Source organism: Prunus dulcis, unplaced genomic scaffold (genome assembly GCF_902201215.1).
Source record: "Prunus dulcis unplaced genomic scaffold, ALMONDv2, whole genome shotgun sequence".
Classification (NCBI taxonomy): Eukaryota; Viridiplantae; Streptophyta; class Magnoliopsida; order Rosales; family Rosaceae; genus Prunus; species Prunus dulcis.
Genome location: NW_023010264.1, coordinates 1 through 27,216, shown reverse-complemented (window position 1 = coordinate 27,216; position 27,216 = coordinate 1). Strand labels below are relative to the sequence as shown.

The following is a 27,216-nucleotide window of genomic DNA, read 5'->3' as shown; positions in this document are numbered from 1 at the left end:
AATGCGTTTGAATCTTAAGGGCTCCTAACTCTTGTTGCAAATCCTATATTTGGATTAAACACTTTGTTGACTTTTATTTTCATTCAAATTTTGTTTTGCCTTACTCTCGGGTCTCTTTATTGACCAAATTATTGTCAAGTCATTTTGTTGGCTTGAGTTCATACTATTGACAATGTAGGATCTATCTGCATGGATTCCATTAGTTTCAGTCTTAGAACTAAAAGTCCCACTGAAATGAGATCTAATTCATCATTTGGCATAACAAATCAAAAATAAACAGACATAGAATAATTCATCTTACAGAGTAATCAAGAAGCTCAAAGTTCGAATAATTCATAGAATAATTCAACTTACAGAGTAATCAAGAAGCTCAAACAGTGTAATTATTAAGAAGCTCAAAGTGTGAATAATTCATAGAATAATTGAATTCGAATAATTCGTAGAATAATTCAACTTACACAGTAATCAAGCAGCTCAAAATTGATGAGATAGGTTCTTGCTTTTTGGGATCTGAAAAGTTCGTCGATGAGACAGGTGAGATCTGAATTGGAGGGAAATCAGAGCAAATGTAATATGCACTGTATCGGTGGGTAAAAATCCAGTTCAACCCGACCCGACCCAATCACAAATGGATTTACTATTTGGAAATCAGAATGTTCTCTTTGAAAGATTATATATATGTTTTGGTTTTCCAAAACTACTAAAACCTGAACCCGGAACTGTAGCAATTGCATCGTAAAAATGGAGCATATCTAGATAGGTAAGTTGGGGAGCTTAGGCGTAAGTCAATAGTCGCATCGTTAAGGAGGTTTTTTTTCCCCCTCCTTTGGAAGGTTTTAATGGGTAACTTTAAGGGTACGTAATTTATTATTGTTATTATTTTTTTTGTAGTGAAGAAATTTACTAGCTATTTGTATGTATGCAACCTTGATTTCTGTTTGTATGTGTTTTCGTGAGGCTTAATTTGGTGTGTTTTACTTGTATGCACTTCACCCTTATCTTAATTTGTTCGTATTTTCCCTTTTAAACAGACCAGTGGACAATTTCAAGTGCGGAAGTACCATGTCAATGTAATGAACTAAATAATAGCCCAATACAAATGGGCGTTATTGGCAAAGACTTTATAGTTTTTAACCAAAGAGGGTTTACTCTTCCTAGTGAAATGCAGTCATGAGCAGCGATGGAGGCTTCCCCGAGTCCAATACCCCAACATGGTATAATCGAGTCGAAGGCCCAGTACATAAAGCCTACAAAATTGGCTCCATCACGGGGTTATGGCTCATACCATGATTTGTGGATTTTATTTTATTTTATTTTTTTGCCAAAGATTTTTCTCATTTGTTTATAGCATATGATTTGGATCATGATTTTTCTATTTAGTTGTTAAATTTACATTGTATATGTAATGTTTCAAGATTTTTTTCAACTTAGGGCCACTGATCACCATTTTAATTTTAATTTTTAGTGTTTATTTTTTGTGCTTAAGAGTATAGAGGAAAATGAGTGAGAATAAAAGTGAGATTGAGAAATCAATTAATTTTCTTTTTTCTTACCCTTATAAATTTTGCCATGTGTGAACTTAATGGCCTAAACGAACAAATTGACCTTATCAATTCATCTAAATTTAAGTTCCTAAATTTCAGTTCACTTGGTAGAAATGGTCCCTTAGAAAATGATGCCTTTCCCAGTTGATATATGCCAATCAAGGAGGCTAGCTTCTTCAATATACAACCTTCATGGTTAAATGCATACAAATGAGAGAAGGAATAACGGATTGTATATGTACTCAATCAAGATCCGATTCTGACGCAGCACAAGCAACAAAGGTCTCAAGCGAAACCTTGAGTAACAAGAAAAACTGGATTCCACCAGAAAATTAAGAGAAGCTCTCTTAGAATAATGTTATTAAAACTGAGTTGCCAGAAACGTTAGACAAACCTGTCTAAATACACAATTCTCAACAACCCTCAACCCTTCAACTGTCAGGGGAGTTATTACATAAAACTGAAGAAAAAAAACAGAATTAATTTGGAGTCTTAATAACGTAACTCCTAAACTGTCCAAAACAGAATTTATTTGAAAATTAACTACCAAACTTTAACTGCAGTTTTGGAAGGCCAAATGACCTCAGAATGCCAAAATCCATCATATGTCATGGCAAAGCGGTGAGTTAGACTCGTGGCGTCGTTCCCTTTCCGAAATGGTATTTTGTGTCCTAATCAGATCTTGGACGACAAAACTGCAAATTCCCACTACGTCCTTTTTCTAGCTCAACCGCGATAAAATCTGTCATCTGTTCTACATCAGATTCTTTAAATCATTCTCACTACATGCTGATCAGTAAATGCAGCAATTGTTGCAACTAAAACAAAATAAGCAGCTGCAGCATAGAGTAAACTTGGAACAGTTGGTTTTTTTTTTTTTTTTTTTTTTGGTTCCCTTCTTTTTTCTGGTATATTTTGAATATATGAGTGGCTATAAGCTTAATGAAAGTTGAATAATTTTTGACATCTCAACTTAAATTAGATTGTTGCTACTACTTTCATATGGGACTGGGAAACGGTTGAGAAGGTCAACTGACATGGAGGATGAGAATAGCATTGCAAAGGTGGATGTAGCACTTGCTACCTGCTAAAGATAAGAAATCATCAATCTCGCTTCCAGCTTATTTTGGTTGCAGATGTGATTTTCCCTTCCTGATATTTTCAGTTATGATACCCGAAAATGTATGTTATGGATGATAGGCTATCAGCCACCATACCAAGTACCAACTACCATCCCACAGCTGCAGTAAAGAAAAATCTGATGCAACTTCCAGTTTGTGATTTCCTTTCCTTTGGATGCAATCACCCTTGTGCTTTTGCATAAGCATATAGCTTCAAAGAGCGTATCAGGGACTGCAGTTGGTACCTATGAAATGATATATATTATGTTCAGCTGGTCATCATTGGGAAAATATGAGGTTTAAATTATATTGCATGTTTTTCTGGTTCTTAGGCAAACGATTCTAAAGCTTAATTTCAATCCAAGTGCACCCAAAATCAGCTTATAGTCCTCCCGACAGCTTTATAATTTCATTTCATGGTTCTTAGGGAATGCATTTGAGTTATCATGCTTTTGTTGTGATGTGTGACCATATATAGCAAACCTAACAGATCGAACCTGACTACATTGCTAGTGATGTCTGCATAAAGATTCAGATAGATTCATTCAGTAACAAAATTCAAAGCAATAGTGCGTCCCCTGAAAATGCAGAGGAATTAGAAAGATCGAACTTGACTACATTTCTAGTGATGATCTTATCTTTTGAAAAGCTTATTTAGTTATACAGAACTACATAGTAAAATAACTTACCTTACCTTAACAATGTGAACAATAAGAAAAGCCACCGAGACATACACAAGCAGCGATAACTCCTTCCAGTAAATGTTGTGTGATATAGGTACCTGGACAGAGTTGTTCACAAATTCAATAAGACAGAATCTGAAACAACTTCAAAATTGCAGATACCCAAGAACTTGGAACTGTCCTGCTCATCTTGCAATGAAACCATCTGCAACAAAGGAGGTGTGCGCTTTAGAGTTTTTTTTTTTTTTAGTTCATATTAGTGCATAATCTCTAAACTTGGTCTATATATACACTCACCGCCACGTTTGGACACCAATTCCAACTGCTTTTCTGCTTCCTCAAAGTCATGTGAAACCTCAAATTCCTTGTTAGTACGTTGGTAACAGACCCTACTCATTGATAACCCAGGGGATCTGGATAGTTGTGTGACAATCTTACCTTCTTCATCATTGTCTCTTTCTTCCATGTTTATATGCCTTTCATTAAAGCTTTTGTTGCTGTACCAGCCAGAACTCAGAAGAATATCTAATAAGATTATTGGGAGTGTATATTCTGTAGACACTACAGAGAATTTTTTTAAGTTGGATAATGGTTGGTTATTCTATAAAGTTCTCCTGCATTTTTCCAAATAACTCAAGAAATAGCGACTTTCAGAAGGAACAAAGAAAGTTAATAAACAATCCAGTAGAAGCTTTGAAAGTTTAACAAAATAGTTCAAATGTTTGGTATTGATAGCATTTTTACGCCAAGTTTGGAAGTTTCTAGAGGACGATTAAGAGCAATATATGTAAAGATTTGATATGCTTTTCTTTTAGTTGTGTTCATATTCCATTTTATCAGTTCAGTTCTCAAAGTAAAAAACTAGTTAGGAAATTGTGGTCAAAATGTTGTTACCTAAGAAGAGAATAATAAGTACAACGGTGACCATCCAGTCAGCGAACATGACTTTGAAAGCAATTCCTGTGCTGATGCCCAATAGGATGGCACACAGTTCTTCAATTCTGTCTAAATTGAGTATATTAAGATTAAATTAACAAGTTAAAAGAAAAGATTCAAAGGAAAAGTGATTACTAACACTTGGAAATGGCAGTGGAAGACTTGGGATCAAAACCAATGATCAAGCCAAGCATTGCCTCCACCTCCAATCCAACACCTCCCACACTACCCAATGCTGCACCAAAGAATCCAACTATTGAGCCAACTACAAATTTCCAACCAAACTTGATCTCCTGAACAACCAAAATATATATGTCAAAGTCAAAATACCACAACACTAGACAGGAAAGTAAGAATCATAAAAGCTTAGATGCAATAATTATATCCCCTTTATTCTCTCTCTCTCTCTCTCTCTCTCTCTCTCTCTCTCTCTGTGCGTGTGTTCTTGCTGGAGATGCATTAATCAAACTCACGAGTGAAGCAAGTTTGAGTATATGTCTGCACAAAGTTCAGATATGCTCATTCAGTAACAAAAGTTAAAATCATGGTGCTAATAAACCAAAAACTAACAATATCTAATAAGATTATTGGGAGCGTATTCAAAGTAAATAAGTTATAAGGAATTTGTGTTCAAAATGTTATTATCTAAGAAGAGAATGATAAATAGAACCGTGACCATGCAATCGGCGAACATGACGTTGAAGGCATGATGCAGGATATGGGTGAATTGAGTATTTAAGTAATTTCGCGAAAGCAAAAACAATGGAAAACAGAAAATAGGACGAACAAGGATAGGTCCGAAATCACTCTAGGGATTTGGCTTCACACCAAGTAGTCTCCAACCTTCGGAAAATAAACTTTTCTTTATATCTCAGTAACTCTATAATGAATTAAAACCTATAGACACTAGAATAAAAAAAAATCCCTTGTTAAAACAGAAATTCTAACCTAAATAAAATAAGAAACTTATAAATCCTCCTAAGGCAATAGAATTTAAAAATTAAAAAAAATCCCTTGGTAAAACAGAAATTCTAACATAAGTAAAATAGGAAACTTAAAAATTGTACTAAAATATGGAAAACTCAGAGAACAAGTTAGAAACACTAGGATCCGGATCCTTAGCTATAATTTTCTCTGCCGTGATCTGCTTTACTTTTTTTTTCCGTTGTCAAACCCAATTTACACTTAATTAAAAAATGAAAAGAAAAACCCAATTTACACCTAATGGGTTTGACAACGGAAAGAAAATTGTATGCTCATGCCTTCTTTTGTGATCGGCTGATTCCTCTTTGCGGAAAGCAAGTAATTTTGATCTAAATAAATAAATAATCACCGGTTCACCAATAATAATTTTGAATTCTTCCCTCTTGGGCCCGACGACTAATCCGCGGCCCAGTTGGATAGACGCCACTTTTGAGTTCCTACCCTATCAGTACATATCAAAATTGAGCAAGGAATACATTTCCTAATCGTTCCCAAAATAATTAAAGAAGGTAGTTGGTTTGTTTCCTACCATAAAACAGAAAATATGAATATAATAAGACTCTCTCTCATTACACCGTCAAAAAGAAATAAAGTCAAATCCAAATAGGAGGAGGATTTGGTACTCAGCCAGCCTTCCTTTTTATAGTTAGTTTTCCATCTACATATCAATCAACATATTGAGGTCTCTCTTGTGGCTGGACCTGGAGATCAAAATTGAGTTTCTGAGTTGTAGGGTTTTCAATATTTCTCTTCTTGTTGTTAAGTGTATACAAGAATGACTACTGATCGTCTCTCTACCTCATCCGTTGCCGCTGCCGTTGCCGATCAGGATTCGGGTATGGGGGATTTATCTTTGTGTCATGATTTGTTGTGCAATATTTTGTTTAGATTATCACACAAGGATTTGCTGAAATGCAAGATGGTGGCCAAGTCATGTCATCAAATAATCTCTCATGTTTGGGTGCGGAGATTTTGGTCGCGGGTTCCTCTTTTGGGTCTTTACTTCTGCACTCTGCCCCAACCTGATGATCCGGATCATCAAATCATCTTTGTCTTCGTACAAGATTATGGCTTCTTGGAGAAGTCAGTGCCTGATTTCTATGATTTGGTTCGAAGTCAGAAACGCAATACCTCCGATAATCACCTGGACTGTTGTAATGGGTTAGTTTTGCTGTACAATCCAAGCACTTATCAGTTTTGTGTGTGCAACCCCATCACCAAACAACATGCATCCATACCTACAACATGTTTACATGAGAATGAGTATTTTTGTGCTGCCTTGGCTTTTGACCCTATTGAATCAAATCACTTCAGAGTTGTTCGAATTGATTATTCCCGACAACTGACTTCCTTGAAATCAACCTCAACCCCGTTGGACATGGTCATGGACATATTTTCGTCGCAGTCGAGGAAGTGGGTTCGACATGGGTTGCAACTCGACCCAATGTTTATTGAGGGGTTCAAAACTTTCAAGCTTTGCAGGCATTTTGTATACTTGCTCGGGGTGTTATACAGCCTAACTAGTTCAGGGAAAATTTTGTGTATTGACCTCAATACTATTAAAGCTCGTGCCTTTGATCTCCCTCATGGCCCTGAGGATGATGATGCTGATGATAATAAGATGGGTGCAACAACAATGGGAATGGGATGTCTTGGGATCTCAAGGGGCCTTGTTTGTTATGTAAAGCGTGATAGTTCAAAAACTTTTCAGTTTTGGTCTTATGATGATCGACAATGCACATCTGGATCCGGTGGTGATCAGTGGACTCTCAGACATAGTGTTTTAGACGAATACCTGAAAGGTCCGGTTAAACCTTACGCAATAAGTCCAAATTCTCATGTCGTTTTCTATGGCACTTTAAATTGGATCGGCAGTTACAATTTTGAAAACCGAAGTGTGGAACGCCTCGGTAAAGTAAGATTGACAATAGCTTCACCTGGTTATCACTCTCCTTTCTTTACACTACGTCCTTGCTTGATACCTTTCTACTGTTTGGGTGAGAGGAATGCCTGCTCTACTCCAATAATGTAAGTTGACTGGGTCCTTTACTCTTTTAGTACTTTTTCATTTCATGAATTGCAAATCATTATCTCTAAGAAGAGTGTTTTTGAAAACTCAGTATTGACTCAAATAAGTTGTTACATTCAAACATCTCTTGTTTGTACCAACTCAAACTCATATTTTCAAAATTTTGATGTATTATAGGGTTTTTTATTTTATTTTATAGTTTTTATAATTTTTTTATATATAATTTTTATAATTTTTTTAAAGTGCTTTGAGAGTAATATTAAAAGGTGCTTTCTTTGGAGGAACTCACATCATCAGTTTGTTTTGATATTGCTTTCGGATGCAAACACTTTTTCAATGAAGAATATATATTTTCTTAGTTTGAAGGAATATTCAGAGTAGATTTTCTTAGTTTGAAGGAACATTGGGAATAGATTTTCTTAGTTTATTGGTGAATCTTTTGCTTGATTTGGTTTTCTAGAACTGATAAATACATGAACTCAGAGGGAACTATAAAATACCATCTTTTGCCTCTACATATATATAGGTAATCAAGTAGAGAAGCACATAATTCGATTTGGTGTAAGACAAGAGTAGCATTATTTCTCATTAATCGGTAATTTTAATGGTTATATTAACTGATCACAAGCCATGAGAAAGAATATATTGTTCATAATTGAGCAAAATATGTAGTGTAGGCTATATATTTGTGATGTAGCTAGGCAGGTAAATAAGCTTGAGTTTTCCTTTGTTGTTTTTCCTCAATCTTAATTTGGTGCATTGATCACTTGTATGCTCTTCATCCTCGATCTTAATTTGTTCGTGTTTTCCTTACTAAACAGACCAGAAGGTGTCGCCAAAGGAGTAGAGATTCTGAGTGCGGAAGTAGCATGTCAATGTGATGAACAAAAACATAGAGAATTTGAATGGGTGATCATTAATAACTCATGCTCTATTGAGAACAAATCGCCGTTTGTTTTTCCTAGTGAAATGCAATTATGTGCAGAGATGGAGGAAATGCAACAACCCTAAGACTCACCCACAAGACGCATAACCCCACCCCAAACTCTCCGCCAGTCCACAGCCTTCTTACCTCAAAGACATCAACCCTAGAAGTAGAAGGTTGACTAAATTAGGCATCAACCCACAAGTATTGTCATGATTTGTGGTTATTTATTTGATTATTGTATATGATTTGGATCATAGTTTGATGCTAGCTTTGTCTATTTGTTAGTACTATTGGTTTTAATTTGAATTAGGTTCATAATTGATCTTTTGTTGGGATGTTAATTATTTTCTTTTTTATTCATAGCTTGAAGTTTGTTCGAATATTCTTATATGGGGGCGTGTTCAATTTCCAAAAGTTTTGTTTCATAGATAGAGGAACTACATTGCTAATGGGTTGGCTCAAGGGTGCTTCCGGTTTCAAACTTTTTTTCAAACTTAAATGACACATAATGAGTAACTTATTCAAAATAAGTATGATTGAATAACCAAAAAGACATATTCGGGTTATTTTATAAATGAAAACATTTAAGTATGATTTTTGGGGATTTCAGTATGATTTTTTTTTATTCATAAAGAATATAGAAGTCAATTTTAACCTTTCAAATGGTTGGGCATGTTTAAAATTCCAAACAACATTCCAAAAATTAGGAAAAAGGACCCTCGTTGTTGCATTAGTATATACTTTATAAATATTAATTTGGTATAGCCTAATAGTAATGGATAAAGCCAATATGGTACATTGAGTAAGTTTTTCAAATGAACTACCACCAATAAGGACAACAAAGACACATAATCCAGTAAAACAAAAAATTCCAAATAATTAAACAATAATGTAAAGTTCGAAAGTTTCAAAGTCAAATAGAAAAACCAAGGGCCAAGAAAGTAAATAAGTAATTGGCATATGTTGCGGGAAGTACCTGTCATTTACTAGTTTCAGGCTTCTTGTGTTCATTCTGGTGCTGTCCCCAGAGTGGCAAGATAATTTGATATAAACTTATGAGGATGCTCAACATGAGAAATGAAACCCATCTCCTTTAAAATACGTCTTTCTGCTTTACTCAACTCCATCTTTAAGTCCGAACATTTCTGGAAAGACAGTAGACAGAGATATAAACCATAGCATGCTTTTGGCTCAAAATCATGATAATGGAAGACAATAACCTTAGTACGATGTGGATTATATGAGCTCTAACCTTTGAATATGGATCCAAAGGCTGAATGGGTCCATCCTACATTCCATCCTGTGGAAAACAATGATAACCTGCCTGGCCTTTTTAGGGCATTCCTCCAGTTTTGATGCAAGCCACAAACAGCTAGCAGCAACTTTGTACAAGAAAGCATCACATTATTAATGCAGAAGTTATAACATTAAAAAGAAATCATTCATTCCTCTCGATTTCGGACCATGGTTTTAGAAAGAAATTCTTACAATAGAAATGGTGAAACAGAACCTGACCAGTGGCCATAACAGCTTGAGGTCTGGCCAACTCCATGCTTAGTTTGTGTTGCACATAATTTAGGCACATGTTTTTTGATTCTGTGTACATATACATAACATAAAAACAAACAAACGACCACTTGACATTTATCTCAATTTTATTGTGTTACCTGAATTCGGAAGTAATTGCCATTAGACTGAAGAGCTTTGAAAAAGGAGCGACTGAGGTACTCATTCATGTCACTATTGACTCTCATAAGAAGATCCACCAGTGGAGCCGAACGATCTTTTCCGATTAGCCAATCCAGAGCACCCCAACAAGCTGCTTTTTTGGCATTGTACTTCTTCTCAGATGTCATACCAGTCCTTAGTGATATAAGACAAACCCGCTCAGTGGCGGAGCCAGGATTTTATGTGTGGAGGGGCCAATATATTAGGGTTTAAGGTTGATTTCTTTCCCAGTATTAAGCTTGTAAATAACTAACCGATTATCTTTAATTTCCTATTTTCTTAAATATACTTGTGAAAGAAAGATTTGATTGGCTGTTTTTTTAATTTTTATTAATTATGTTGGTAGAATCTAGGAGTAACTTTGCTATATTGCTAAGAAAAGAGTCTTTAAGTTGGAGAGGGAAATGTAAATCCCTCTTTCTCTTTATTGTAGGGGAACAAGCATTAATTTAATATATATATATATATATATATATATATATTGTCCTAAGTTGTACAATGCAAAGGCAATATATATACTATTTCAGAATTTTGGAGAGCCAAGGCCCTTGCAGGCCTAAGCACACCTCCGCCACTGGACCCGCTCATTGATGCCGGTGTTGCCCTCGTGCATGACAAAATTGTGTATTTAAAGGGTATAGCCGAGCCGCTATTCCGCTTCAAATATATTCGAATATTTTAAACGTATAGCCGTTCGGTTATACTTTCTAAGCACATTCGAATTTTAAAGGTATAGCCGAACAGCTATAGTCTTTAAATATATTCCAAAAGCTTGCACTCGTAGTGGACGGAACCTCCAAGTTCGGCACCGGAAAAAGAGCCAACCCGCCTAGGCGCCCGCCCAACAGCCTAGCTCCGGCCTAGCCGTCTAGCAAACGCCTAGCCGCCTACTGCCCGCCTAGAGATCGCCTAGCCGCCTAGCTTCGGCCTAGCTACTGCCTAGGCGCCTGCCTAGCAGCCGAGCGGCCTAGCGACCGCCTAGCCGCCTAGGCCGATTTTTCAAACACTGCGATTGACTGAAATACTTGAAGTTGGATGATGTTTTCATAGAAGATGGGGGGTTTTTGAAATGGATCTCATGTTCATGTAAGTGCATCAAGGAGTTACATCTTGAAGATATTTTTGGAATAAATCAGATCACCATTGAAAGCCCCTCTTTGAAATCTTTTAGTTTTGTGCATGATTCCCCTGTGTATATTGACCTTATCCTTAGCATCTGAGCTGAAAAACTCGAAGACATACTTGTTCACTTGGATCTTCATAAATGTGTCAAGAATTTGGTCAATATTTTTGCTCCAAATCTTAAGTATTTGAAATTGTCAGGGGATGATGTATGGATTGGCCAAAGTTTGGGGAAATCTACATCTTTCGAAAAAGCCGAGTTTTTTCTGGAATCTAATAGCCGTTGCTTTAAAATATTGTCTGATGTTCTCTGCAGTATAAACAAGGTTGAAACTCTTGTTGTAAACAGAGAGACCACCATGGTAACTAGACACTACTCTTCTTTTTCTTTTTCTTTTTTTGCCAAGATGTTCTTTTTATTCAATGGTTTTTGTTTTTTCAATTTTGTCTTGTTTAGGTTATATTCTTTCCCAGCATGCAGATTGAAAAGGGTAGTTATTTGAGAGATTAGTATGTGAATGTGGATCAAAAAATGCGTTTGAATCACGTGCTTAAGGCTCCTAACTCCTGTAGCAAATCCTATATTTGGATTAAACACTTTGTTGACTTGAGTTATTTTCATTCAATTTTAAGGTACAGTGATCTGACGGTCTCTTTTGCAGCATGTCTGTCGTGACTATGAGAGAGAATATTCAAAGAGTAGAGAAAAGGAAAGAGAAAAGGGGCGTGATAAGGATATGGACAGGGACAGAGATAGAGATAGGAGGAGAAGCAAGGACAAAGATAGGGAAAGGGACAGAGACAGGAACAGGGAATAGGGAATAGGGAAAAGGGACCGAGATAGGGAAAGAGAAAGGTCTCGAGACAGGGATCATGATCGTCGTCATAGGGACCGCCACAGGGATCGTGAGAGAAGCGAGCAGAGGAGAGATAAGGACGACGTCGATGATGATCACTACCGTGTTCGGGACTTTGATAGGTATAAATTTTTTAGCTATTTATTTACTTGTAAAATGAATGTTCTGTTGTGTACTGTCAACTGAGTTAGATGCAAACTGGAATTTTTTTATATTGATAGTAACTTGTGTGTGAATTAATCGGGGGAAGCTTGTCCGTATTTTAAATTTCTTTATTCTTGAAACAAATCCTTTGAATTCTTGCGCTATTATTTCTGTTATGATTATTATGATTATTTATGAATTGATTTTACAGGTGGAGGGATTATGACAGAGACAGGGAGCATAGGCATTAGGCGCTAGTCTCGGTCTTGTTTGAGGGGTAGATCTGAGCACAGATTGAGTTCACATTCTCGATCACGGTCAAAAAGGTAGTTGTTTGAGAGATTAGTATGTGAATGTGGATCAAAAAATGCGTTTGAATCTTAAGGGCTCCTAACTCTTGTTGCAAATCCTATATTTGGATTAAACACTTTGTTGACTTTTATTTTCATTCAAATTTTGTTTTGCCTTACTCTTGGGTCTCTTTATTGACCAAATTATTGTCAAGTCATTTTGTTGGCTTGAGTCATACTATTTGACAATGTAGGATGTAGCTGCATGGATTCCATTAGTTTCAGTCTTAGAACTAAAGGTCTGACTGATTCCATTAGTTTCAGGCTTAGATCTAATTCATCATTTGGCATAACAAATCAAAAATAAACAGACAGAATAATTCAACTTACAGAGTAATCAAGAAGCTCAAACAGTGTAATTATTAAGAAGCTCAAAGTTTGAATAATTCATAGAATAATTGAATTCAAATAATTCATAGAATAATTCAACTTACACAGTAATCAAGCAGCTTAAAGTTGAGATCTGAATTGGAGGGAAATCAGAGCAAATGTGATATGCACTGTATCGGTGATCTGAAAAGTTGAGATCTGAATTAATTTGCACTGTGTCGGTGATCTGAAATGTTGAGATCTGAAATGTTGAGATCTGAATTGGAGGGAAATCAGAGCAAATGTAGTGATCTGAAAAGTTGAACCCGATCCGACCCAATCACAAATGGATTTACTATTTGGAAATCAGAATGTTCTCTTCGAAAGATTATATATATGTTTTGGTTTTCCAAAACTACTAAAACCTGAACCCAGTGGGAACTGTAGCAATTGCATCGTAAAAATGGAGCATATCTAGATAGGTAAGTTGCGGAGCTTAGGCATAAGTCAATAGTCGCATCGTTAAGGAGGTTTTTTCACCCCCTCTTTTGAAAGGTTTAATGGGTAATTTAAGGGTATGTAATTTATTATTATTATTATTTTTTTGTAGTGAAGAAATTTACTAACTATTTGTATGTATGCAACCTTGATTTCTGTTTGTATGTGTTTTCCTGAGGCTTAATTTGGTGTGTTTTACTTGTATGCACTTCACCCTTATCTTAATTTGTTCGTATTTTCCCTTTTAAACAGACCAGTGGACAATTTCAAGTGCGGAAGTACCATGTCAATGTAATGAACTAAATAATAGCCCAATACAAATGGGCGTTATTGGCAAAGACTTTATAGTTTTTAACCAAAGAGGGTTTACTCTTCCTAGTGAAATGCAGTCATGAGCAGCGATGGAGGCTTCCCCGAGTCCAATACCCCAACATGGTATAATCGAATTGAAGGCCCGGTCCATAAAGCCTACAAAACTGGCTCCATCACGGGGTTATGGCTCATACCATGATTTGTGGATTTTATTTTATCTTATTTTTTTTGCCAAAGATTTTTCTCATTTGTTTATAGCATATGATTTGGATCATGATTTTTCTATTTGGTTGTTAAATTTACATTGTATATGTAATGTTTCAAGATTTTTTCAATTTAGGGCCCATTGATCACCATTTTAATTTTAGTTTTTAGTGTTTATTTTTTGTGCTTAAGAGTATAGAGGAAAATGAGTGAGAATAAAAGTGAGATTGAGAAATCGATTAATTTTCTTTTTTCTTACCCTCATAAATTTTGCCATGTGTGAACTTAATGGCCTAAACGAACAATTTGACCTTATCAATTCATCTAAATTTAAGTTCCTAAATTTCAGTTCACTTGGTAGAAACGGTCCCTTAGAAAATGATGCCTTTCCCAGTTGATATATACCAATCAAGGAGGCTAGCTTCTTCAATATACAACTTTCATGGTTAAATGCATACAAATGAGAGAAGGAATAACGGATTGTATATGTACTCAATCAAGATCCGATTCTTTAAATCATTATCACTACATGCTGATCAGTAAATGCAGCAATTGTTGCAACTAAAACAAAATAAGCAGCTGCAGCATAGAGTAAACTTGGAACAGTTGGTTTTTTTTTTTTTTTTTTTTTTGGTTCCCTTCTTTTTTCTGGTATATTTTGAATATATGAGTGGCTATAAGCTTAATGAAAGTTGAATAATTTTTGACATCTCAACTTAAATTAGATTGTTGCTACTACTTTCATATGGGACTGGGAAACGGTTGAGAAGGTCAACTGACATGGAGGATGAGAATAGCATTGCAAAGGTGGATGTAGCACTTGCTACCTGCTAAAGATAAGAAATCATCAATCTCGCTTCCAGCTTATTTTGGTTGCAGATGTGATTTTCCGTTCCTGATATTTTCGGTTATGATACCCGAAACTGTATGTTATGGATGATAGGCTATCAGCCACCATACCAAGTACCAACTACTATCCCACAGCTGCAGTAAAGAAAAATCTGATGCAACTTCCAGTTTGTGATTTCCTTTCCTTTGGATGCAATCACCCTTGTGCCTTTGCATAAGGATATAGCTTCAAAGAGCGTATCAGGGACTGCAATTGGTACCTATGAAATGATATATATTATGTTCAGCTGGTCATCATTGGGAAAATATGAGGTTTAAATTATATTGCATGTTTTTCTGGTTCTTAGGCAAACGATTCTAAAGCTTAATTTCAATCCAAGTGCACCCATAATCAGCTTATAGTCCTCCCGACAGCTTTATAATTTCATTTCATGGTTCTTAGGGCATGCATTTGAGTTATCATGCTTTTGTTGTGATGTGTGACCATATATAGCAAACCTAACAGATCGAACCTGACTACATTGCTAGTGATGTCTGCATAAAGATTCAGATAGATTCATTCAGTAACAAAATTCAAAGCAATAGTGCGTCCCCTGAAAATGCAGAGGAATTAGAAAGATCGAACTTGACTACATTTCTAGTGATGATCTTATCTTTTGAAAAGCTTATTTAGTTATACAGAACTACATAGTAAAATAACTTACCTTACCTTAACAATGTGAACAATAAGAAAAGCCACCGAGACATACACAAGCAGCGATAACTCCTTCCAGTAAATGTTGTGTGATATAGGTACCTGGACAGAGTTGTTCACAAATTCAATAAGACAGAATCTGAAACAACTTCAAAATTGCAGATACCCAAGAACTTGGAACTGTCCTGCTCATCTTGCAATGAAACCATCTGCAACAAAGGAGGTGTGCGCTTTAGAGTTTTTTTTTTTTTTAGTTCATATTAGTGCATAATCTCTAAACTTGGTCTATATATACACTCACCGCCACGTTTGGACACCAATTCCAACTGCTTTTCTGCTTCCTCAAAGTCATGTGAAACCTCAAATTCCTTGTTAGTACGTTGGTAACAGACCCTACTCATTGATAACCCAGGGGATCTGGATAGTTGTGTGACAATCTTACCTTCTTCATCATTGTCTCTTTCTTCCATGTTTATATGCCTTTCATTAAAGCTTTTGTTGCTGTACCAGCCAGAACTCAGAAGAATATCTAATAAGATTATTGGGAGTGTATATTCTGTAGACACTACAGAGAATTTTTTTAAGTTGGATAATGGTTGGTTATTCTATAAAGTTCTCCTGCATTTTTCCAAATAACTCAAGAAATAGCGACTTTCAGAAGGAACAAAGAAAGTTAATAAACAATCCAGTAGAAGCTTTGAAAGTTTAACAAAATAGTTCAAATGTTTGGTATTGATAGCATTTTTACGCCAAGTTTGGAAGTTTCTAGAGGACGATTAAGAGCAATATATGTAAAGATTTGATATGCTTTTCTTTTAGTTGTGTTCATATTCCATTTTATCAGTTCAGTTCTCAAAGTAAAAAACTAGTTAGGAAATTGTGGTCAAAATGTTGTTACCTAAGAAGAGAATAATAAGTACAACGGTGACCATCCAGTCAGCGAACATGACTTTGAAAGCAATTCCTGTGCTGATGCCCAATAGGATGGCACACAGTTCTTCAATTCTGTCTAAATTGAGTATATTAAGATTAAATTAACAAGTTAAAAGAAAAGATTCAAAGGAAAAGTGATTACTAACACTTGGAAATGGCAGTGGAAGACTTGGGATCAAAACCAATGATCAAGCCAAGCATTGCCTCCACCTCCAATCCAACACCTCCCACACTACCCAATGCTGCACCAAAGAATCCAACTATTGAGCCAACTACAAATTTCCAACCAAACTTGATCTCCTGAACAACCAAAATATATATGTCAAAGTCAAAATACCACAACACTAGACAGGAAAGTAAGAATCATAAAAGCTTAGATGCAATAATTATATCCCCTTTATTCTCTCTCTCTCTCTCTCTCTCTCTCTCTCTCTCTCTCTCTCTCTCTCTCTGTGCGTGTGTGTGTGTTCTTGCTGGAGATGCATTAATCAAACTCACGAGTGAAGCAAGTTTGAGTATATGTCTGCACAAAGTTCAGATATGCTCATTCAGTAACAAAAGTTAAAATCATGGTGCTAATAAACCAAAAACTAACAATATCTAATAAGATTATTGGGAGCGTATTCAAAGTAAATAAGTTATAAGGAATTTGTGTTCAAAATGTTATTATCTAAGAAGAGAATGATAAATAGAACCGTGACCATGCAATCGGCGAACATGACGTTGAAGGCATGATGCAGGATATGGGTGAATTGAGTATTTAAGTAATTTCGCGAAAGCAAAAACAATGGAAAACAGAAAATAGGACGAACAAGGATAGGTCCGAAATCACTCTAGGGATTTGGCTTCACACCAAGTAGTCTCCAATCTTCGGAAAATAAACTTTTCTTTATATCTCAGTAACTCTATAATGAATTAAAACCTATAGACACTAGAATAAAAAAAAATCCCTTGTTAAAACAGAAATTCTAACCTAAATAAAATAAGAAACTTATAAATCCTCCTAAGGCAATAGAATTTAAAAATTAAAAAAAATCCCTTGGTAAAACAGAAATTCTAACATAAGTAAAATAGGAAACTTAAAAATTGTACTAAAATATGGAAAACTCAGAGAACAAGTTAGAAACACTAGGATCCGGATCCTTAGCTATAATTTTCTCTGCCGTGATCTGCTTTACTTTTTTTCTCCGTTGTCAAACCCAATTTACACTTAATTAAAAAATAAAAAGAAAAACCCAATTTACACCTAATGGGTTTGACAACGGAAAGAAAATTATATGCTCATGCCTTCTTTTGTGATCGGCTGATTCCTCTTTGCGGAAAGCAAGTAATTTTGATCTAAATAAATAAATAATCACCGGTTCACCAATAATAATTTTGAATTCTTCCCTCTTGGGCCCGACGACTAATCCGCGGCCCAGTTGGATAGACGCCACTTTTGAGTTCCTACCCTATCAGTACATATCAAAATTGAGCAAGGAATACATTTCCTAATCGTTCCCAAAATAATTAAAGAAGGTAGTTGGTTTGTTTCCTACCATAAAACAGAAAATATGAATATAATAAGACTCTCTCTCATTACACCGTCAAAAAGAAATAAAGTCAAATCCAAATAGGAGGAGGATTTGGTACTCAGCCAGCCAGCCTTTTTATAGTTATAGTTTTCCATCTACATATCAATCAACATATTGAGGTCTCTCTTGTGGCTGGACCTGGAGATCAAAATTGAGTTTCTGAGTTGTAGGGTTTTCAATATTTCTCTTCTTGTTGTTAAGTGTATACAAGAATGACTACTGATCGTCTCTCTACCTCATCCGTTGCCGCTGCCGTTTCCGATCAGGATTCGGGTATGGGGGATTTATCTTTGTGTCATGATTTGTTGTGCAATATTTTGTTTAGATTATCACACAAGGATTTGCTGAAATGCAAGATGGTGGCCAAGTCATGTCATCAAATAATCTCTCATGTTTGGGTGCGGAGATTTTGGTCGCGGGTTCCTCTTTTGGGTCTTTACTTCTGCACTCTGCCCCAACCTGATGATCCGGATCATCAAATCATTTTTGTCTTCGTACAAGATTATGGCTTCTTGGAGAAGTCAGTGCCTGATTTCTATGATTTGGTTCCATGTCAGAAACGCAATACCTCCGATAATCACCTGGACTGTTGTAATGGGTTAGTTTTGCTGTACAATCCAAGCACTTATCAGTTTTGTGTGTGCAACCCCATCACCAAACAACATGTATCCATACCTACAACATGTTTACATGAGAATGAGTATTTTTGTGCTGCCTTGGCTTTTGACCCTATTGAATCAAATCACTTCAGAGTTGTTCGAATTGATTATTCCCGACAACTGACTTCCTTGAAATCAACCTCAACCCCGTTGGACATGGTCATGGACATATTTTCGTCGCAGTCGAGGCAGTGGGTTCGACATGGGTTGCAACTCGACCCAATGTTTATTGAGGGGTTCAAAACTTTCAAGCTTTGCAGGCATTTTGTATACTTGCGCGGGGTGTTATACAGCCTAACTAGTTCAGGGAAAATTTTGTGTATTGACCACAATACTATTAAAGCTCGTGCCTTTGATCTCCCTCATGGCCCTGAGGATGATGATGCTGATGATAATAAGATGGGTGCAACAACAATGGGAATGGGATGTCTTGGGATCTCAAGGGGCCTTGTTTGTTATGTAAAGCGTGATAGTTCAAAAACTTTTCAGTTTTGGTCTTATGATGATCGACAATGCACATCTGGATCCGGTGGTGATCAGTGGACTCTCAGACATAGTGTTTCAGAAGAATACCTGAAAGGTCGGATTAGGTGGCTTTTAATCATGAAATATAAAGATCCTGTAATGTCTTCTTTTGATGAGGATGATCCGGTTAAACCTTACGCAATAAGTCCAAATTCTCATTTCGTTTTCTTTGGCACTTTAAATTGGATCGGCAGTTACAATTTTGAAAACCGAAGGGTGGAACTCCTCGGTAAAGGAAAATTGACAATAGCTTCACCTGGTTACCACTCTCCTTTCTTTACACTACGTGCTTGCTTGATACCTTTCTACTGTTTGGGTGAGAGGAATGCCTGCTCTACTCCAATAATGTAAGTTGACTGGGTCCTTTACTCTTTTAGTACTTTTTCATTTCATGAATTGCAAATCATTATCTCTAAGAAGAGTGTTTTTGAAAACTCAGTATTGACTCAAATAAGTTGTTACATTCAAACATCTCTTGTTTGTACCAACTCAAACTCATATTTTCAAAATTTTGATGTATTATAGGGTTTTTTATTTTATTTTATAGTTTTTATAATTTTTTTATATATAATTTTTATAATTTTTTTAAAGTGCTTTGAGAGTAATATTAAAAGGTGCTTTCTTTGGAGGAACTCACGTCATCAGTTTGTTTTGATATTGCTTTCGGATGCAAACACTTTTTCAATGAAGAATATATATTTTCTTAGTTTGAAGGAATATTCAGAGTAGATTTTCTTAGTTTGAAGGAACATTGGGAATAGATTTTCTTAGTTTATTGGTGAATCTTTTGCTTGATTTGGTTTTCTAGAACTGATAAATACATGAACTCAGAGGGAACTATAAAATACCATCTTTTGCCTCTACATATATATATAGGTAATCAAGTAGAGAAGCACATAATTCGATTTGGTGTAAGACAAGAGTAGCATTATTTCTTCATTAATCGGTAATTTTAATGGTTATATTAACTGATCACAAGCCATGAGAAAGAATATATTGTTCATAATTGAGCAAAATATGTAGTGTAGGCTATATATTTGTGATGTAGCTAGGCAGGTAAATAAGCTTGAGTTTTCCTTTGTTGTTTTTCCTCAATCTTAATTTGGTGCATTGATCACTTGTATGCTCTTCATCCTCGATCTTAATTTGTTCGTGTTTTCCTTACTAAACAGACCAGAAGGTGTCGCCAAAGGAGTAGAGATTCTGAGTGCGGAAGTAGCATGTCAATGTGATGAACAAAAACATAGAGAATTTGAATGGGTGATCATTAATAACTCATGCTCTATTGAGAACAAATCGCCGTTTGTTTTTCCTAGTGAAATGCAATTATGTGCAGAGATGGAGGAAATGCAACAACCCTAAGACTCACCCACAAGACGCATAACCCCACCCCAAACTCTCCGCCAGTCCACAGCCTTCTTACCTCAAAGACATCAACCCTAGAAGTAGAAGGTTGACTAAATTAGGCATCAACCCACAAGTATTGTCATGATTTGTGGTTATTTATTTGATTATTGTATATGATTTGGATCATAGTTTGATGCTAGCTTTGTCTATTTGTTAGTACTATTGGTTTTAATTTGAATTAGGTTCATAATTGATCTTTTGTTGGGATGTTAATTATTTTCTTTTTTATTCATAGCTTGAAGTTTGTTCGAATATTCTTATATGGGGGCATGTTCAATTCCCAAAAGTTTTGTTTCATAGATAGAGGAACTACATTGCTAATGGGTTGGCTCAAGGGTGCTTCCGGTTTCAAACTTAAATGACACATAATGAGTAACTTCATTCAAAATAAGTATGATTGAAAAACCAAATAGACATGTTCGGGTTATTTTATAAATGAAAACATTTAAGTATGATTTTTCGGGATTTCAATATGATTTTTTTTATTCATAAAGAATATAGAAGTCAATTTTAACCTTTCAAATGGTTGGGCATGTTTAAAATTCTAGACAACATTCCAAAAATTAAGAAAAAGGACCCTCGTAGTTGCATTAGTATATACTTTATAGATATTAATTTGGTATAGCCTAATAGCAATGGATAAAGCTCTCAACTACTCTTATATGTGGAAAGAATATAGCCGCACGACTATAGTAATTATAAAAAATAGAAAAAATAGAGTATAGCCGTGCGACTATACTATTTCTTTAAATTAAAAAAATATATATAAAAAAAAAGGGCCAAGTAAACCCATAGCTGAGCCACTATACTATTTCTTTAACACAAAAAATTGAAAAAAACCTTTTAAAACCAATTTTAAAAACTTAGTATAGCCGCGCGGCTATACGATTTCTTTTATATATAAAAACCAAGTATAGCCCCCTGGCTATACGATTTATATATAAAAGATATATATATATATATATATATATATATATAAAGATTATCCCTTCTTGAAGAAGTCACTGCCTGAATTCTATTATTTGGTTCGATATCAGAAACGCAATACCTCCGATAATCACCTGGACTGTTGTAATGGGTAAGTTTTGCTGTACAGTCCAAGCACTTATCGGTTTTGTGTGTGCAACCCCATCACCAAACAACATGTACCCATACCTACAACATGTTTACATGAGAATGAGTATTTTTGTGCTGCCTTGGCTTTTCACCCTATTGAATCGAATCACTTCAGAGTTGTTTGAATTGATTATTCCTGACAATTGACTTCCTTGAACTCAACCTCAACCTCAACCTCAACCCCGTTGGACATGGTCATGGACATTGTTGATGCTCAAAATGGCCCGGCCAATATTGAGTCCAACTTAGTGATGAGGTATGTGGAGTCTTCAGCAGGGAAGAGGGCTGAGGCCCTTGGTGAACTAGGCTGGTGGGAGACTTGCAGAAGACAAAATGGTAGAAGCAATCGTTAAGCTTCGGACACCGGGGTGGTGCCGGCCAGAAGGCTCTCCGATACCTAAGTCAGCTATAAGTGGTAACTTTGGCAGAGTAACAGTAAAAGTGAGAAAGTAGATACCCTTTTTACTTGGGTACTGTTCCCTATTTATAGGAAGGTGGAAGTAAGAGGTTTGCACAAAGTTTCAATGTGGGACTTTGTGCAAGTCGTCGTGGTGGCGACATGTGTCCTGAAGATTAGGTTTGGCAATTGGGAGCTTCGGTAGGTGTCTGGCACCTCGGAAGTGTGTCTTCCTTCGACAGGGAAGAAGGCGTGGCGGCCTTGGTGCTAGTCGCTTTGATACTGGGTCTACTCGGTTCACTATGGTGTAAACAGTAGTCCCCCAAGTTCGAGGTCGAGAAGTAACTTCTGGGTTGGGAACTTGTGAGTTTTTGTGTAATTGTGACCGAGCATTCCAGCTTCATTGGGACCCGTAGGGCATTCCCTAGTCCCCCAAGTTGGCAAGCTAGGAGTTGCGTCAACACATGGAATGTGTGATACAGGCTGTGTGAGCCTTTAGAACTGTTGGTAGCCGGGTACCTGGGCATTCTGCAGGTAGGATGGGAGCTGGGTCCGTAGGGTTTTTTTTCTTTTTTTGGAAAGCTGGGAAGCTAGGCCTTCGGCAGGCTGGGTCTTTGAAAAAATTGGGGGTTCTCTTCTCTTTCCATGGTCCTTACCGTTCGGCAAGGGCCTAGCCCTTTTTTTTTTTTTTTGGGAGCTAGGCCTTTGGCAGGCTGAGGCCTTTGAAAATTTGGGGCTCTCCATTGTTTCTGCCCGTTGCCTACCGTTCGGCAGGCTGACTACGTCAGGTCAGCGTGCGAAATAACCTGGGGGGTAAATGTGGAGTCGGGCCTTGGTAAATGGTGCCTTTTCTCTTGGGCCTTCGGCAGGTTGCAAAAAGAGAGAGTAAGGGCTAGGGTTGTGAAAAAAAGGGGGGGGGGATATAAAGTCCCCTTTGTGAGCCCTGCCTTTTGGAAGGAGGAAGCGAGCGAGCCCTAGCGTCCACAAGTTCTTGCTGAACGGTAGGAGCAGTCTAAAAGTATTCTTTGACCTTTCGAGGTTGAGAGGGTAGATTTCGGGAGTTTGGTAGCCTTGTACATAGACCTTCGGCAAGCATCGCAGCTGAAAGGGCTTGGGTCCTTAGGGTCGTGACTTCGGGCGCCAGTTTAAGGACTTGGAGGCGATTTCACGCTGCCATGGCGTCGGCAAGGATTGAAGACCCAGGGCTGGGCCTGTGCTGAGGTGAGTCGATTGTAGTTCTCTGTTCTTCCCGTACGCCGCTTGCCGTTCGGCAAGTGCAGTCCGAGTTACAATTTTGTCATTGTTGGTCCTGGGAGGGAGAATTGGAACTGGGTTTTGGGAGCTGGGTCCTTAGAGTTGGGTATGTGAGAATTTTGGCGAAGCTTTGAGGCCGAACCTGTGGAGAGGCCTTCGTAAATTCAGCACTTCCCGTGCTGTTTGGCAAGGGTGCTAGAGTGGAAGCTATTGCCGTCAGCTTTGTTAGCTCAATTTGGCAGGGCAGAGAAGAGTTGGCGTGAGCCTGCCGATCGGCAGGGGTCAGCTGAAGGTGTTCTGCCAGCTTGTTGGTATAAAACTCGGTGACAATTCCCATTTTTCTGTCATGGGACTTGTCCTTTGGCAAGGCCATCCGGAATGCATTGTGACATGGTTTCTTTGGCAGTTTTGGCAGGAACTTGGAGCTGAGGAACTTGAGAGTGGAGCTAGGCCGTGAGGGGTGATCTTGCAGGGATAGAGAGGGCTTGGAGCTAGTTTGGCAGGGCTGCTCCAATTGTGAGCTGGTAGGATGCCGTAACCCACTTCGTGACTCGCCATTTTCCTTCATGGGACATGCCGTTCGGCAGGGTCCTTTTCGCAAAACATTATTATATTTTTTTATTTTTATATTTTTTTGACTTTGCAGCAAGGTTTCGGCAGGGGAGAGTTGGCAACAAATTTGAGCCTTCGGGTTTGGGTCAGACATTGGGGCCGGCCCAATCTGGTTTCGTCGAGGCTTGGAGCTAAGTCGACAAGGGTTTTGTAAGTCCTCCATTTTCTTCTGCACAGGCTTGCCGTTCGGCAAGTCAAATGGGAAATCTCTCCGCGCTTTTTTTTTTTTGGATTTTGAATTTTGAATTGTAAATTGTGTGTAGTTACAAGAAATTTGAGAAGGAAGTGGAAGAGTGCTAGGGTTTTCTCGTGAATCGAGGCGTGGGTACCCTTGGTTGGTTATAAATAGGGACTTGGGGTGGCGAAGGCACCACATTTGAGTTGTGGAGAAAAATTGTTAGAAATTGAGGAGGAGGAAAAGAGATTTCCGGCAAGAGTTTTTGGTGGTGCTTGTGGCTGATGTGATTTTCGGCGACTCCTCATGGTGGTACGAACAAGGTTAGACCCCAGTTTCTTGAACTTGTTGAATTGAAATGTCTTTCTTTGCATGAACATGTTGAAGGCTAGGAAGAACACTTTGAATATGAGCATGAATATGATAAACACGTTGAGCATTGGTATGAACACGTTGAATGCTTGCTTGTATACCAAAGAACATGTAGATTTGCCAAATTTTTGTGTTGTTGTCTTTCGATCCTCCTTGCATGTGCATTAGTTCTTTTTTCTTGTTTTTGCATATTGTAGATGTCTGAAAGTTCTGATAGAGAAAGTCCTGACCCCCTGCCTTTGGTGGGGATGACACTGAGAGTGAAGAGCCCAGCTAATATGTTTGTTCTGAAGAGGAGACTGTACAGACAGAGGGTATGGTAGAAGGTATTATAAAAAGTAGGATGATAGGGCATGAGGGGTGAGAGGGGTGAGCCGTTGATAGACTCCGGGTCGGCTGCATATAGGGAGATGCAGAGGAATTATATAGAGTTAGAGGCTATAGCGAACCGGGTTCTAGCCTTGCCTCATACGCAAGAGGTGGGTTCGAGCAACCAGGCATCACCATCGGGGTCCGTGGGTATAGCCGCGGCTTCAGTTTCAGAGGGAGTAGACATTTGGGTTGGTGTCCCGCTGCCGAGGTGGAATACGCTTACAGAAGCCAAATTGGCCCAGCTGCGGACAGACTTTTGTGTTCCAACCTATGTGGGCTTGAGGTTACCCACTGCGGCTGATGTAGTCAGATATCCTTCGGATGGCTCCGTGATGATTTTTACGGATATGTATCGGCACGGCTTCAGACTACCCTTTCATCCGTGGGTGCAGATGATGTTGGCCAAGTTGGGGTATGCGCCAGGGCAGTATAATCCCAACTTTTGGATTCTTCTTCATGAGAAGTATATCGCTTGGTGGTTGGCTGGGTTGAGGGAGCCAACATTTGAGCAGTTCATGTATTTGTACTCGGTTTCGAAGCAGCAGGGGAATTTTGGCTGGGTACAAGCTAATTGCCGAAAGGCGAAGGAGAGGGGCTACTTTATTAGTCACAAGCCAACTACGCAAAAGTCCTGGAGGAACATGTGGTGCATGGTTTATGGTGACTGGGATTGTCCGCCAGGGAAGAGCGTTATCCAACACATTCCTACCCACTTCCAGTCTATAGGTCCTTGGCCCCATCCCTTAAGACTGTTTGATGTTTGATTGTGTTTTGTTTTTGCTCTCATTCTTGGTTCTCTATTTTGCCTGTGCCAGTGTAAAATGGCTAAGTAGTATCTAACCTTTGGTGCAGGTTCAGTGAAGTGGGGGCCTATCTCCAAGGAGCAGGAAGACGAGTTGAGTGGGTGAGGGCACAGCTATCAGAGACCGAGTGTGAGTGCGGGAACCTAGTTACTCAGAAGAATCTGTTGGAGTCTGGACTCCTGCAAGGAAGTAAGTACCTGGGTCACATTTATTGGTTGTCTTCGAAGCCTTTTATGGTTGTGACTAACGTAGTTGTTTTGTTCGTTTTGTTTTGTTTTAATAGTGGCGGGTATTATTAGAGGGAGCACGAAGGTGTCAGTGGATATTGATGATGCCGAGATGCAGAAGTGGCTAAGGGAGTCTCGGGCCAAGATGGCAGAGAAGGGTACTGGGAAGCGCCCCAGAGATGATGATGAGGGCAGGGTTGCTGACGTGTTAGGAAAGAGGAAAGCCTTGGAGGAAGCTCATCAACATGTGATGGGGGCGGGGCCGAGATTTCCACCCTTTGATCTGCAGGGGCCGCCGAAGTTCCCCTTCGGCATGGAGGACATTTTTGCTGAAGGGGTGGAGAAGGTGGACTTTGGCAGGCTACGTCAGCAGAAGAAGGAGGTGAACTTAGCCATGCACCGGCAGGAGGTGCCCTTGGTTAACGTCTTCCTAGAAGGCGTGAAGAGTGATCCCGAGGCTCTGGCGAGAACCCCAGCCTCTTCCTACATAGATCAGACCCAGAAGACGATCATCAGCACTGCTCATGTAAGTTGTGACCTTCTTTTGTGAATTTGTTCGGATCATTCTTGTTTGGGTTGACTGATGTTGTTTTGTTTTGCAGGCCTTTGGCGAGATGTATGTCAGCATGGCCAAGGCAGATAAAGAGATCCAGAGGTTGAAGATGCGTGATGAGATGGCCAAGAGCAAGATGGCGGAGGCGCAGGAGGCTATCCGAGAGAAGAACGCCCTGTTGTTGCAAAAGGCGGTTCTGGCCAAGGAGGTGGAGGAGCTGAAGAGGTCGAAGGCTGATGAGGTAGCTGCTGCCCGAGTCGAGGCGATCGAGTCATTCCGAACTTCAGAGGAGCTGAAGAGTTACATCATGGACCTACTAGTGGATGAGCAGCTTCGCTGGGAAGATAGGATGGTTAGATTCAACCCCTCGGTTGAGATTAACTTTGATACGAGTGGCGAGCCTCCTCCACAGAGTCCTACTGCTGATGCTAGTGTCCCGACGCCAGAGGCAGAGCCGGCCACTGGGGATGCCCCTTCTACTGAGTCTTGAAGGCGTTGCCTTCTTTATGTATTCTAGCTACCATGTTGGAACACTTTGTTTATTTTTGCTTTGTATGAACAATTTGCCTTGCGCGAAGCAAGGTTGTTTTGATTTGCTTATGATATGAGACTTGTTATGTGATATCAGTTGTGCTAGTAAAATGATAATCATGTGAGTGGATAAAAATTAGCCGAAGTCAGGCGTTTCATTTAAATAGGTGCCGAAAGGCAGAAGGTACAAGAGTCATAGGGTCTTGATGTGTTTACTTTGACCGTATAGTCAATGCTCAAGACCAAAGTATTGTCCTAGGGTCTAGATATGTTTACTTGTAGTAGTACTTGAGGTGATCAGCGTTCCAGGGATGAGGCAACATCTTGCCTTTGGGATCACGAAGCTGATAAGTGCCAGGGCGGCAGATTTTGATAATCTCATAAGGACCCTCCCATGTAGGGCTGAATGTACCT

The 27,216-nt window shown here is 38.3% G+C and overlaps 2 protein-coding genes, 2 long non-coding RNA genes and 1 pseudogene across 5 annotated transcripts; 2 read left to right on the top strand and 3 right to left on the bottom strand.

Moving 5' to 3' along the window:
- Positions 1-2,434: 2,434 nt before the first annotated feature.
- LOC117613316 lies at positions 2,435-4,236 on the bottom strand. Of its 2 annotated transcripts, none has more exons than XR_004583709.1 (3): positions 3,646-4,236; positions 3,355-3,553; positions 2,435-2,910 (listed from the first exon to the last, which is right to left on the bottom strand). It is a non-coding gene; the product is annotated as an uncharacterized LOC117613316 (long non-coding RNA). The 2 variants fall into 2 exon arrangements; XR_004583710.1 differs by having other exon boundaries at positions 3,360-3,553.
- Positions 4,237-5,953: 1,717 nt separating this feature from the next.
- LOC117613315 lies at positions 5,954-8,552 on the top strand. Its single transcript, XM_034341933.1, has 2 exons — positions 5,954-7,296; positions 8,119-8,552. Exons 1-2 carry the CDS (start codon positions 6,044-6,046, stop codon positions 8,306-8,308), a joined length of 1,443 nt encoding a protein of 480 aa, XP_034197824.1. The 5' UTR covers positions 5,954-6,043; the 3' UTR covers positions 8,309-8,552.
- Positions 7,905-9,685, bottom strand: LOC117613317. The gene is made up of 3 exons (XR_004583711.1): positions 9,478-9,685; positions 9,202-9,370; positions 7,905-8,149 (listed from the first exon to the last, which is right to left on the bottom strand). It is a non-coding gene; the product is annotated as an uncharacterized LOC117613317 (long non-coding RNA).
- Positions 9,686-14,260: 4,575 nt separating this feature from the next.
- On the bottom strand, positions 14,261-15,762 carry LOC117613318 (annotated as a pseudogene).
- A 2,159-nt stretch (positions 15,763-17,921) lies between these two features.
- Positions 17,922-20,589, top strand: LOC117613319. The gene is made up of 2 exons (XM_034341935.1): positions 17,922-19,330; positions 20,156-20,589. The coding sequence occupies exons 1-2, from the start codon at positions 18,012-18,014 to the stop codon at positions 20,343-20,345; spliced, it is 1,509 nt and encodes a 502-aa protein (XP_034197826.1). The 5' UTR covers positions 17,922-18,011; the 3' UTR covers positions 20,346-20,589.
- The last annotated feature ends 6,627 nt before the right edge of the window (positions 20,590-27,216 follow it).